Below are 13,503 nucleotides of genomic sequence, written 5' to 3'. Positions count from 1 at the left end.
AAATGCCCTGCCCTGCAGTCTGAAGTTTCTTTTCTTTTCTTTTTTTATACAAAACCTTCATGAAAATAGCTATCTAACTAAAATAAGCATTTCAAAATTAAGGGTGGTTTCTTTCTTTCAGCAATCTAGAATTGTTCATCAATAAGTGTTTCTTTGAATAAGGCTAAATTGCCAAAGATGCCATTAACAGCAACTGAAATCCATTATCAGTTTAAAAAAACAAAAATGCATGGCTTATTACAATAATTTCAATCTCTATTTAAGCAGAAATACAAAACCACAATTCTTAAGTATACATAGAAAAAATAGATTATGGCCTACCCCAAAATTATTCTTTAGAAACCCAAAGCTTTGCGAAGCAATAAAATAAATGTTTAATCTCGGCAATATCCAGTCCTCTTTCTGGTGAGCTGTGGTGAGGCTCAGTTAAGTTCTTAATTTTCTATGATAAAAGCTCTTCCAGCTTTTCTGAAACCAATTTTAGTTTTACACCTGGAATCTGATGGACGTGTGCGGTGAAGGGAAGGACAGACTACTCAGATTACTGGAGCCTTACAGCTGTCCAGGTGAGGATCTGGACCATCTACTGCAAGAGAGGAGTGACAAGAGCAAATCAACACTCAGTCCCATAGACAAACTAATATTTGTGTGTACATGTAGATATGAGGTTTCAATAAAACTCAAAATTTCAAGTGTCATTGTAACAAGAATAATAATAAAACATTAAAGCTGGGAATGACGGTGGTCATTTTGCCCATTTAAATATTCTGCCTCTAAGCTTGAAAACAAAAATACATCTCTTTAAACCGGCAATAGTTTAGTACTCAGTACTTTAAACACAACATGATTCTCTGGTCACATAATACATCAGATATGTTTTTCTCAGCAAGTAAACTTCAAAAGATTTTCTTCTAAAACCATACGTTTTTGTTTAACGTCATGGCAGTTGCAAACTGCTACAGAGATTCTCTTTGGATTACCGGTAGTTTTATAGTTGCTTCAAGTCTTTCAGAACATCCATAACACTTATTACACAAGACACAACATACTGCAGTCTAGTCAGAGCTTGTAAGCACACTGCCAAAAGATACAAAGTTCCTATTCAACTTTTTACTTTAACAAAACTGTGTAGAATTACTCACTTTCCTTGCCCTTTTGTAGTTGCACATAATTTTGATCACGTAACTGTGAGAGGTAGCATGAAAATACAATAAAAAACACTCACAGTTTGGGACAATAACAAATGACCCCTCATTTCCTGTCTTACATGAACTGATGCTCACTGTTTGTCCTCGTACTGTATGTGAGTTAGAAAACCAGTCTGTGCTAAGGCTGGTTATAATGAGAGTTTAGTCATGGAGGTGTATCAACTGTGCGTGTTGCATTCTGACAGCTTTCTCGTTGAGAGTTCATGGTGTGAGTGTGAAGTGCTCCGTTCGCCTCTCTCCCTGAGTACAGTACGATTATTTTGAAGCTGCTGCCAGGCCACCATGCAAATATATTAAAGTAACACTGTATATAATAACAGCAAACTAAAGCCTACAAGCTGCCAGTGTATGAAGCCTTATGCCACACAAAAGCCAAAAATCTACCCCACAGATTATGAATTACAAAACAAAGAATGAAGTACAAAATATATCATGTAATAATAAGACAAGTAATCCAAAAAGAAAGTAATTGTTGGATAAATTCCTCCTGGTTTGTGTGAAAGGACAGATGGTCAGGGCTGCCTACAGCTTGCTCTACATAATGGAGCAGTTGTCTAGTTTGGGTCCAGCCTGAGAAAGAGAAATTCATGTACATTTAATAAAACTGCTGAAAACCATTTCACACTTTTGTTTTCAGAAGTAGCAAAAATATAAAGTAAAAATACACTTTAAAAAGTGTGTGTATATATATATATACATATATATATATATATATATATATATATATATATATATATATATATATATATATACATACATATACACACACACACACACACACATAAAAATAAAAATCACATTAATTCACATTTATCCAACTTTGACAAAAACATTTTTGGTACACTGATTCAATTAATTGATTTTTTTAAATTATGCTATACATTATTTTACTCTTAAAGTTAAGTTTTAAAATGATTAAAATAGATTTTCTTAATCTTTTTTTAATCTAAGACAAAAAAGCAATCATTTTATTTATTTTTTACACACATCTTGATGTTATCTAACAATTTTATCTTTTTGAAAATTCTAAATTCTGCTGTGACCCAGCAAAATAAAAAAATAAAAAATTCATACCTGTCTGCGCTTGTCATTGCTCACAATAAAGTGTGAGGGGGAGACAAATGCTTCAGGCAGCCCCCCTCCACTGCTGAAGGAGCGAGTCGCACTGGACACTCCAGAGCTGGCCGACATGCAGCTGCTGTTTCTATCTGAAGGCAGCCCACATGAGCCACAGACCACCGTACGGCTGCGGAGGTTGTACTCACTATCCCCGCATGTGCTGTGGGCGGCCTGCAGGGGGAGACAGTACACAGGGAACAACTGAGACTGAGAACCTATTGGATCTTTTCATGGCTGCTCTCGGCTCATTTTAGTGCTATGATTCACTGTGAGAGGGCTTCACCCAAAACAAACCCAACTAACAGCCATTAACAAAACTACAATGGTATGATGATGTTCATTATGACAAGAGTGGTTTTAAACATCATACACACATTGTACACATTATATACATTATACTGTGGAAAAAAATGCATTTACATGCACTTCAAAAGTTTGATTTCGGTCAGATTAATATTTCAATAATTCATCTCTTTTAAAAGTCATGTTTTAACTTTAGACTTGTGAAGCCAGACCATTGTTTTCGATTATGTGATTGTTGCTCGACTTCGTCTATTATGTCCTCAGAACTCATGTTTTCAATGTAACCTGGGAAAACTCAAAATATACTGTGCAAAAAAAATAAAATAAATAGATTACTACAACTTTTTGAGACGTGCAAGTGACTAAGTACCATATCATCATCTTCCTCATCCTGGAATAGTGTGCGTGTGACCTTCCTCATGGCCATTTCCTAGAGAAATACAAATAAAGAAAGAAAAAAAGGGAAGCGAATGAGTCACTTAGCTACCTCAAATCAAATAAAACCTTATTCAGAAAGCTGGCTGGTCTAGTTTAACAGCATCCCACCTCCCCACTGGAGCTGATGAGGGTGGTCTGGAACAGATCTCCACTGCCCATGAGTTCTGGGTCTTCCACACCAGGTCAGAAGGAGGATTGTGGGTTCCTCCAGCTCCTGCGGCCCAAATCTGACAGCAGAGAGACACCGCAGTGAGTCAGGAATTTAAAAACAACTAAAGCGCGATTATTATGTTGTGAATCGATACATACCGTGACAGTCTGTCCTGCCTTTAGGGTAAATTTTGGCGGGAACTTGTAGACGATGGGAGTGCCGGAACCAATCTGCCTCTTCACCTGCCAGTGACCCATAGCTTGATCCTGGAGGAAGAAGATTTATTTACTAAAAAGTAAATAATTAATTCCTGTTTATTGGTTCCCAAAGCTCCTTTTCATTCTCACCTGGTCGGATTTGTTACTGAGCCGAACATATTTGCCCTCCATGTCCACTTCATCTACGGTCACGCGGCCGCTGGCAGAGGCCTGCTGGGCGACGCGTGTGCGAGTAACAGTTCCACCGAGCAAACTGGAGGCATCGCTGTCGTTATCATTCAAGCGCCGTTTTTTAGCACTGCCTGAAGAGGTACGACAGGTGCTGCTCTGGACCACACGTGTGTGAGTGCCAGAACCCGAGGAGCGGGTCACAGTCACCCCACGGACAGGAGGAGGACTCGGGGAGAGACGCAGCCTAAACAGGGATAGCGGGGCAAAGCAAGTGAGAAAGATTTGTAAGCAAATGCATGAGACTATCATTCAAGTCCTATTATAATTAGTATAATCACTTTAGCAAATATTGAAATATGCAATTAATTAATCAGAATATCATGAATACTTTTGCTCTTAGGTTTAAAATTATTCAAATTTATTTACATGCTTTTTTTTCTTTTAGTTAGAATTTATTTTTTAAAGAATTAAGCAGAATCATATGGAAACCAATTTCCGCCACAAACAATTCTAAATAAAACAAGGTGATTGCAACTTTTTGTTGCAAATTGAGAGTTCAAATCTTGCAATTCTGACTTGACAAATCGCAATTGCAAGTTATAAAGTGAGAAATGCATTATATAAACTCCCAATTAGCAAGTTATAAAATCAGAATTGCGTGATATAAATTTGTAATTGCGAGTTATAAAGTCAGAACCGGATGTGGTAAAATCAGAATTGCGAGATATAAACTCACAATAGTGAAAAAGTTAGAATTGCAAGATATAAATTCAGACCTGTGACTTTATTTCTCAGAATTGCAAGATTTTTTCTCGCAATTCTGACTTTCTAACTTACAACTGCGAGTCTATATATTGCAATTCTGACTTTATAACATGCAGTTTTGACTTTATAACTCGCAATTCTATGTTATAAAGTCAGAATTGCATGAACTTGCAATTCTAATTTAAAAAAGTCAGAATTGTGAGATACAAAGTCTCAATTCACTTTTTTATTTTATTTTATTTTTTTATTCAGTGGCGGGAAAGGACTTCCATAGAATCATTAATGCTGTATTAAAAAGTAATTTTAAAAGACATTATTATTACAAAAATTATAATGTTAATTAATATTTTTAAATAAATCTTTTACCAATATTTTTTATCTAACTCTAATATTAAAAGCACCAGAAAAATCAAACCAACAAAAACGTTAAAGCAACTTTTCAATACTTATTCAGCAAATATGGTTGCATTTAATTTTATTTATTAATCAGAACATCATGCATTTAATTTGATGAACATTTTTAAAGCAATTGACAGCTCTATTGTTTACGAGTACCACATTTCCGTGTGAGCAATAAGTGACATCCCATCTCTCACCTCTCCTCCTCGCCCTCCAGAAGCTTCCGGTAGGCGCTGATCTCCATGTCGAGTGCGAGCTTAATGTCCAGCAGCTCCTGGTACTCGTCCAACTGTTGCTGCATGCGGTGCCTCATTTCGGCCATCTCTTTCTCCTTGTCATCCATACGACGGCGCATCATGTCCCTCTCTCTGGACAGAGCCTCCTCCAGCTCACGGATCTTCGCCTCGCGAGCAGACAACTAATGAAGAGAGCACTTGTGCAATTTAAACTATGTAAATGAATGTTACGAGTCTGATTTTCAAACTCAAAATTTTAATTTTTTGCACTTTCATTGTGATATTTCTTTCCTAAAGAGAATAATACATATACTGTATAAATATGTTCTGAGGGTGGAGTATTTCTTGCAAGTTATTCTATTGTGGGACTGTGGTACACGTGTACACTGCTATAAATACTTGCATGTATGTGTGTGTACCTGCTTCTGTAGCTGAGAGAGCTGAGACGTCACACTCTCCATCCTCAAACGTGTCTGCTGCAGTTCCTCATGGGCGGCTCCCACCAAATGACTGTTCCTGTCAGCCGACTGACGGGCATTCTCCAGCTACACATAGATAACACAGGATGACATTTAACTGACTGTTTGTCTTTATATATAAAAATATTTCAACAAATACGGCTGGTAATGGATCAGTCAGCAAATATGTATACAGGGCGGGCCCGGTTTAACAAGGTGCCCCTGGGGATATATTGAAACGCAGATCTGAAACGCAAGTCATTTGTAAATCCAACACATTTGGTGGTTTGCTCGTTGAATGTTCTATTACCTTGGAGTTGTAGGTCTTCTCAATTTCATCCTTGTAGATGCGAAGCTGCTCTTCGTGTTGGTTACGGAGTTCAATCAAAGCCTCAGACAGTTTACTCTCATACTCCCGCTGGCGCCCGCTGTCGATTTCCACCACACGCGACTCATGTCTGCGCTTAGACTCACGAAGCTCCTGGAAAAAAAAGGGAACAGTTTAGAGCAGCAGAGAAGTCCTGCATGTCTTTGTTTAAGAACCTGTATTTTACTTAAATACGTTAGCAGTTAGAAGTGAATGCTCAGATATATATATATTTTTTTACTTTAAATGAATAGGAGAGCTCAGCTTATGTATGTGCGTGTGTGTGTGTGTGTGTGTGTGTGTGAGACCTCAGTGTAGATGTTCTTCTGGAAATCCAGCTCCTCTTTCAGGGTCTGGATTCGATTCTCAGCATCCACACGTCGTAGCATTTCATCTTGTAGCTGCTTCTTAGCATCATTCAGACTGGCCTCCAGCTGCAACACACATATTCACTTCACTAACTTCTATATCAGTGTTCAATGTTAAAAGCAACATACTGTACTATGCAAAATACTTCTTAAAGGTGCTGTATGTAGGATTGACACCGAGTGGTTGAAGTAGGTATTGCAGTCCAAATTCAAAATATTGGAGAGTTTTTTCAGCCGGCCCCTCCTCCTCGGACTTTAGGCACATGTAGGTTGCCAGATTGACTACACCAACGGGAACGAGTGTACTTGATGATAAATGAAAAGAAATGCGCTGTTTTTATGCCAAATGGCAACCCATGGGCCGAAATACAATTGGGTAAACTGGCAGTGGCCGGGTTTCACAAATCAAAACAGAGACCGACATTACGGAAAGCACATTTACAAAGGAGAATAACTGACTATAGCATTGTTTTTCCAGATAAATAAGTATGTTCACTTTGTATGTCTCTTAAGTATCTGCAAACATATTATGGTATTTTTATGTTTTAGTAGAGTCAAAAACTTACACCTTTAAAATCCTATTAGCATGAAGGTCTTGTTTTCTTATAAAAATATCTAAACATCTAATCTTGTGGCTCTCAACATTTTAGACTAAAATAAAACTAAGAGTTCATGTTTTACATATTATTTTATGTTTTTAGCAGTTTAATTAAGATTATATTAATAATATAATATATAATTATTATATAAATATTATATAAAAGTGCTCCTGTGGCTCAAGTGGTAGAACATTGCGTTAGCAGCACAAGGTTGTGGGTTTGATTCCCAGGGAACACAAGTTAGGTAATAACTGTTAGCCTGAATGCACTGTAAGTCGCTTTGGATAAAAGCGTCTGCTAAATGCATAATGTAAATAATATTATATTAACAAGATTTTAGGAGCTACCGGGGCTCCTAAAATAATTTTTTCAGAGGCCCCCTAGTGGTCACTGGTTGAGAATCACTGATCTAAACAAGGCAAATGTACTACAGCAAACTGCATAAGATTTTCTTGGAGAAAATAAATATTAATTTAATTTCGCCAATTTTTTTCCCCCAAGAAAGTTGGACATATATATTTTTAAAAATCTAATTATTTATGTTCCCCCCTCTCTCTTTCTCTCTATACATCTCTCTCTCTCTCTATACATACATACATAATCGTTTTTTTTTAAACTGGGAATTCATTTTATGTCATAGCTATTTTTATGTGATATTAATAAGATATTGGCAAAAAAAGAGCTGAATCATACACCCTTAAGCAAGCTAGTAGTAGCTTAGATGCTTTAAAAAATATTTCAGTGCATGTATTATTATAGGTTACCCTGGAGCAAACTATGATCAAAGTACCCTGCTCAAGTTCCTAATAAATGGTACAAACTGGAACCTTTTGGTCACTAACCCAGATTTAACCCACAGCACCACACCACCCAAACCATTAGACATGCAGCTTTTTATAGAATCAGCACCTTTGCCAGCTGGGCTTTCAGATCTCTGCCTTCGACCTCCAGTGACCTCTTCTCCCCCAGTGCTGTGGAGAGAGACGCGTCCTTGGAGTTCAGCAGAGCCTCCAGATCCTTCAGTCTGGCCAGAGCTGATTCCAGATCCGACTCCTTCTTACCATTCCTACAGTCATAAACATACAGAGAAGGTATTAAAGCATTTTTTCCCTCTCGGCACACAGAGGAACACAATTATTTCAATTAGATTATTCATTCGTACATGTTGCGCTTTGAGAGGAAAGTCTCTTGTATCAGAAAATCGGGAGCTACTGCATAAGCGGGGCATCATGGGCATCACGAGTAAAGCACTTTTTAATTTCGGCTGTAAGAATTGACCTAAGATTGTTCAATATGCATCTGATTTACATACATAAACTTGACTGAACATGTTTGCTAAACAGCAAAGCTAGAATAATCATTTTGCTGCAAATGAACACCAGACAGCCCATAGTTTTGCTTGGGATTTTGTACCAAAAACTCTCTCTGAAACCGAGCAGGATTTAGGTCTCCAACAGTGAATTTAAACCATATGTGTGTGACTACGGTGTTGTTCATTGTTAAAGGAACCATACAAACCTTAATAAAAACACAGAATAATAAACACTTCAAGAAATAAAAGATGACTGGTATGGCATCAACTGAATTAAGGCCAAGTGAGGTTTAGGTTTGCAGTTTTAAAACATAAGGATAATAAAGCCAACTCTTACAGTCTACAATGAGAGTATAATATATATTCATCAACACTCATATCTGTCATCGCACTCAAAACAAGCGTTTAGGTTTAGAGTTCATCTCTGTGCATTCCCAGATAAGATTTCACAAGGCCTGTAAAATAGCTGCTCCAAAATTAGTGATGTGATTGATGACAAGCATTGCTTGAAACAATTAAAACTCAGTCCCTAAAGCACTTTTACCACACACACAACTCCTTCCCAGCAACTAAAGTACGCTCAATGTGCACTCAGACTACAACGCAAGCAAACTAAAACTCTACAGACTATAGCAAATAACTTCAAGAATTTGTATTCTCTGCTCTGTGGAGCATTCCATCAGGCCTCCTTCCTAAGAGATGCAATTCAACCAACGTACAATTCCCAACAAAAGAGGTTTTGTTAGGTCACATTCTTCACTTTACAGCCTCATACCTTCACTAAAAGCTTCATGAGGCTGAGAACATGAACAAATGTTAAATGTTGGAAAGTTAAACTCCCTAACTGACATTACTTAAGGTAATGTGTTTGTAAAACAATTGTTGGATGAATAACAGTTTTGAAGAACTGGTTACTGAAATTCTTAAGTATGGAAAAATCTTTTTTGAAGGGAAGATATATGCGAGAACTTTTGCAGAGAGCCTTTGAGTTGAAACCCATCACTATTTCTGAGGAACAGTATAACTGAACTGAAAAAAAAAGTTACAAATTACAACATTTTTGTATTTTAGCTGTTCACGCTACAGAAATAAAAACAAGCATTAATGCTTAGCGGGATACAGCGTTTATGTGGGAAAATTTACAACTTTAGTCCAGAGGGGCTACAGTGAAGTAGATGGGTTACAATGACGGTGTGTAAAGAGTGACATATTTGTGCTTAGTCAACAGTAAACACACATCCAGAAACAAAACCTCTTCTTTTTAGGACATTTGGTCATTAAAAACCAGCCCATTCCTCTCAGTGCCCAAAATGTGCCGTTTTGTTTTATACTTATTCTGGATGCACAATACTGAGCCGATTGACAATCAAGAATCAACATTTCACAGTGGTGCAGGCCACATTTGGAGGAAACGATAAAAGTTTAAGAGCCTCATGCAGTCTAATGTTTCTTATTTGTTCTATTATTTTCTATATTTGACATGCATTTTTTTTCTGCTACTGTATTTGTTTTGCTGTTTTGGTTCTCAAAATCTCCAGGATCTGTCCACAGGAAGCCAAACCAACCAGAGGCTGTTTAAAGTATACAATAGAAGAGCATGCATTAACGTCACTTCTGTTCCGGGTCACACTGACCTTGTTGACCGAACTAACTGGTAAATAATGTGTGTTATATCTAATATGCTGAATAAAATACTACAAAACCACAGCATTTTAAAAACCTGTGTACATAATAAACAGAGAAAAAAAACTATAAAAGCATAAATTCCAGTAAGTTTTAATTAAAAGTATGTCTGTGAGTGAGAGAGAGAGAGAGAGAGAGAGAGAGAGAGAGAGAGAAAGAGGTGGAAAGGGGTTTGGCTTGGCATCTTTGATCTAGTGGAAACATGTCCAGTTGAGGGAGTGAGAGAAAGAGAGGGAAAGAGAGAGAGGAGGAGAGGAATGTACAAGTTCGGCCTCCAGCCCCTATATGAATCACAGTCCTCTTTTGTGACCAAAAAGAAACCCACAAAATATAGGCCTCTGAATGTTTTGCCATGTTACCAAGGCAAAGTGTCGTAGAAATATTTCACATGTGACCATCTCTGAGAAAACTTTGACCACGAAACAGGGTTTCCCAAGATAAAACAGCCGAAACCATCCATTTGAAAGCTTCAATTCAAAAGAAGATACATATTTTGCACAGAATAAGCATTAATAAAACTGAATGCCATTCATTTTAATGTACTTGTAAGTCAAAAAAAAAAAAAGCTTTGGACTTTGGACTCACACACCCTCAGGTGGGGAAAAAAAGAGTCTTGTTTTTGAAATTAGGACTTTACACTGTCTCTCTAACACTATATTTGTTGCTACACAAAGAGCACCATATGACCGCGTCACCTGCAACAGCTGGAAGTTTCGAGAGGAAAAATGACTGTAGGCGTTCATCAAAGCTCTTGTAAAGCCATAAAAAGCACATAGTAAACCCGCACAGTCTGACACAACTCTTCATCAATGATAAAGGACTGTACCTGTTTAATCTAATCTCTTTTAGCTTAAAAAAAACATTTACTACATTCTGTATTTGCTAAGTCTTGATATATTTGCACCGACTACATGAAAATCCATAGTATCTTCAGTCAAGTGTTTTTATGATCATTTTATGGTTTTATAACTGGACAAAGTTTGTATGTTGTTTAAGCAATAGGAAATTGTTGGGGAATCTGTTTAATGTCTCAATATTTGTTTGCTAGAAAAAATCCTGCCAGTTTTTAAGTTGACAATATAATACTTTATTTTGATTTCTATTTCAGCATGTTGAAAGGCAGATTAGCTGAATGAACAACAATGAAAGTTACTTCCTGTATGTTTAAGTGTTCCAGGGCTTTAACGAATGTTAATGTTTAAATGCATAGTAAAAGATATTGGTGCAATTCAACTCCTCATCCCTAAAGCCCAAGATCTACCTCCTCATCATCCATTCAGCTCCACAATACATCGATTCACTGCTTTTGACTTCTGCTTTCCACTTCTACTATATGGGTGGAGAGGCCACGTAAATCAATCTTAAAACAGAAACGCCTCATATAAGGATTTCCTCATTTTCCCACTGTACTATGAAAAAACGTTTCCTTTTTAATTGTTGAAGCGGACTCTGAGTCACTCCGGCTGGATGCAGGCCCACCACGAGGTCTCCATGGAGACCGAGGGAAACATACAGAAGGAAAAAACGTCTGGTCCGAAGGAAAAAGATGGTGACTGAGTTGTATAATATGCTCTAATATAAGCACTGACTAAAATTAGACCAATGCAGAACCAGAATTGGCCAACTGTAAAGGTTCAGAATTTGAGAATAACATTAAAACATTAAAGACCTAAATCTTTACAGAGCCTAACACCTGCTGGAGTAAGCATGACCTACTATAGACATTATTCATACTACATTTGTTTTTGTTTGTTTTGTTTTTAACTGAGAGACGAGTCTGAATTATTTTCTGTAATTAGGCTTTCCTCTAACACCACCAGGTATCTGATATATACAGGTAGCAGATCTGTTGAAGGACTTATCTTTCAGGTAGTTGTGCAATTTTAAATTCAGATTATATCTAGATCATCAAAGCATGAGCAGGTTTCTGCAGGCTATAGTTGCTTATCTAATACATCTAAATTCATGCTTATTTATTACCATGACAATAAAAAAGTAAACATAAATATATTAACATGTCAAAATGTTCAGCAGTTTTAGTCCAGCACTGTAATTTTTATCTTTTTTGTATTTTGTTTTTTATAAAAATATTGAAATCTTTCATTGAAAACAAAACTCCATGAGACATTAGTTCTTGTTTCAAAATAGTTTTAAAATCATGCGTGTGTGTGTGTTTACACGTATGCATATATCATATCTAAATATATATACATATTTCTTTTTTTCTTTTTTTTTACATGGTAAATCCATGGTAAAGGTAGCCTCAGGAATATGATTAACAAGAAAAATGATGATTCTTCTAAATCCTAATGGTGGTTTTGAAGGGTGTGGTCCTATAATCAGACCAGATCCTGTAACCGCGAACACCCAACACAAAAGAGAACATTATTTCTCCTCCCCGATTCATTAGCACATGACAGATGCTAAAACTATTTCCCTCGGAGTGAAATAGAGTTCCATGATTTATCTGATCTTTCTGTGTAGTATGGCAAAATCTTTAATGTCAAATGAAAAAAAGGCATCTCTGAACGGAACAATAATGGAGAGCGGAGATGTAGCACAGCTAGGCTTCCTCTCTCCATCTCTGCGGAGATCAGAATCAGATTCAGAATGAGCTTTATTGCCAGAGATGTTTACACAGGAGGAATTTGTTTTTGTGACAGAAGCTTCCGCAGTGAACAGAATGACAGCTACAGAACAAAAACACAGATAAAAAAGATATAAAATAAAAATAGAACAAGTAAGGAATAAATGTCTAAAGATGAATATGTGTGAAGGGTCACAGATATGATTATAAAAAACCTATATCCATCAATATGCATAAAAATGTGCTTAGTTCAATACTCAGCAACACAGAGGATAGACTGAGGCCCTGCCAGCGTGGCAGCTCTGCATTTTGGGCGCTGATGATGACTCACTCTCTCCCTTACACACCACCAATTACAGTAAACCTCTCTCCTCCCTGTCTTTATACAAGCCCAGACTGACAAAATCTGCATCGGAGGGTCTCCGGCCTTGAAATATAAACAGTTCTCCACTGATTTTCCATGGAATAAATATACAGAGATTTCACTGTCATCTCCGGTTCTCCAGAAATAACGTTTGCAGCTGCCTTTAGTTAAGAATGGGATGGAGATGTGTGTGTGTACGTGTGTGTGCGTGCAGTACTCTGCCAGTGTTTTCCCATTACAAGTGGTTTGGCAAAAGACAAACATCAATTCGTCTATGGATCACATGGCACAGCCACGTGACGATTCCTTCTCTTTCACAAACACATCGGTTTACTGAACAGTTTTATGGATAATATTTATGTAATATGTAATACTACAGGCAATTTACCGTATAAAAACATGTTTGTATGAAAAGTATGTCTTCAGTGTAGTCACATAAGTAAAGCAGTATTTCAAAAAAACTATAAATAAAAACTAAACCAACAAAAATACAATTAAATTACGCTGATGTGACTGAAGCCATCTAATGTGAATGTTCATAATCGTACATTTATTATTTTTATTATTATTTATTATTATTAAAAGAATAGCTCATTACTTTAAGTATAATGGAATTAGTGGAAACATATCAGTGAATTTTTTTTTCAAAAAGTAAACAAATCACTTTTAATATCCCTGATTAGCTTTTTTTTATACTGCTCAGATGAATCCAAACATACATACAAGGCTTTGTTTATGAATTAGCTCTAAACTAAAT

At 36.7% G+C, this 13,503-nt stretch overlaps 1 protein-coding gene across 1 annotated transcript; it reads right to left on the bottom strand.

The window, feature by feature from the left end:
* Positions 1-2,360: 2,360 nt before the first annotated feature.
* LOC113059826 (lamin-A-like) lies at positions 2,361-7,843 on the bottom strand. Its single transcript, XM_026228447.1, has 10 exons — positions 7,710-7,843; positions 6,142-6,267; positions 5,777-5,947; positions 5,428-5,553; positions 4,970-5,190; positions 3,567-3,852; positions 3,378-3,485; positions 3,177-3,295; positions 3,001-3,060; positions 2,361-2,498 (listed from the first exon to the last, which is right to left on the bottom strand). The coding sequence occupies exons 2-9, from the start codon at positions 6,220-6,222 to the stop codon at positions 3,048-3,050; spliced, it is 1,125 nt and encodes a 374-aa protein (XP_026084232.1). The 5' UTR covers positions 6,223-6,267; positions 7,710-7,843; the 3' UTR covers positions 2,361-2,498; positions 3,001-3,047.
* Positions 7,844-13,503: the final 5,660 nt, after the last annotated feature.

The sequence above is a fragment of the Carassius auratus genome, chromosome 41 (genome assembly GCF_003368295.1).
Source record: "Carassius auratus strain Wakin chromosome 41, ASM336829v1, whole genome shotgun sequence".
NCBI classification, from domain to species: Eukaryota; Metazoa; Chordata; class Actinopteri; order Cypriniformes; family Cyprinidae; genus Carassius; species Carassius auratus.
The sequence above is the reverse complement of the archived record's forward strand: the minus strand, read 5'-3'. Positions and strand labels throughout refer to the sequence as shown.

Coding starts and splice junctions, on each gene's coding strand:
- LOC113059826 (XM_026228447.1), bottom strand. CDS start 6,222: ATGCTACGACGTGTGGATGCTGAGAATCGAATCCAGACCCTGAAAGAG. Junction 5,948..6,141: donor AGAAGAACATCTACACTGAG/GTCTCACACACA, acceptor TTTTTTTTCCAG/GAGCTTCGTGAGTCTAAGCG. Junction 5,554..5,776: donor AGAAGACCTACAACTCCAAG/GTAATAGAACAT, acceptor ATCTATGTGTAG/CTGGAGAATGCCCGTCAGTC.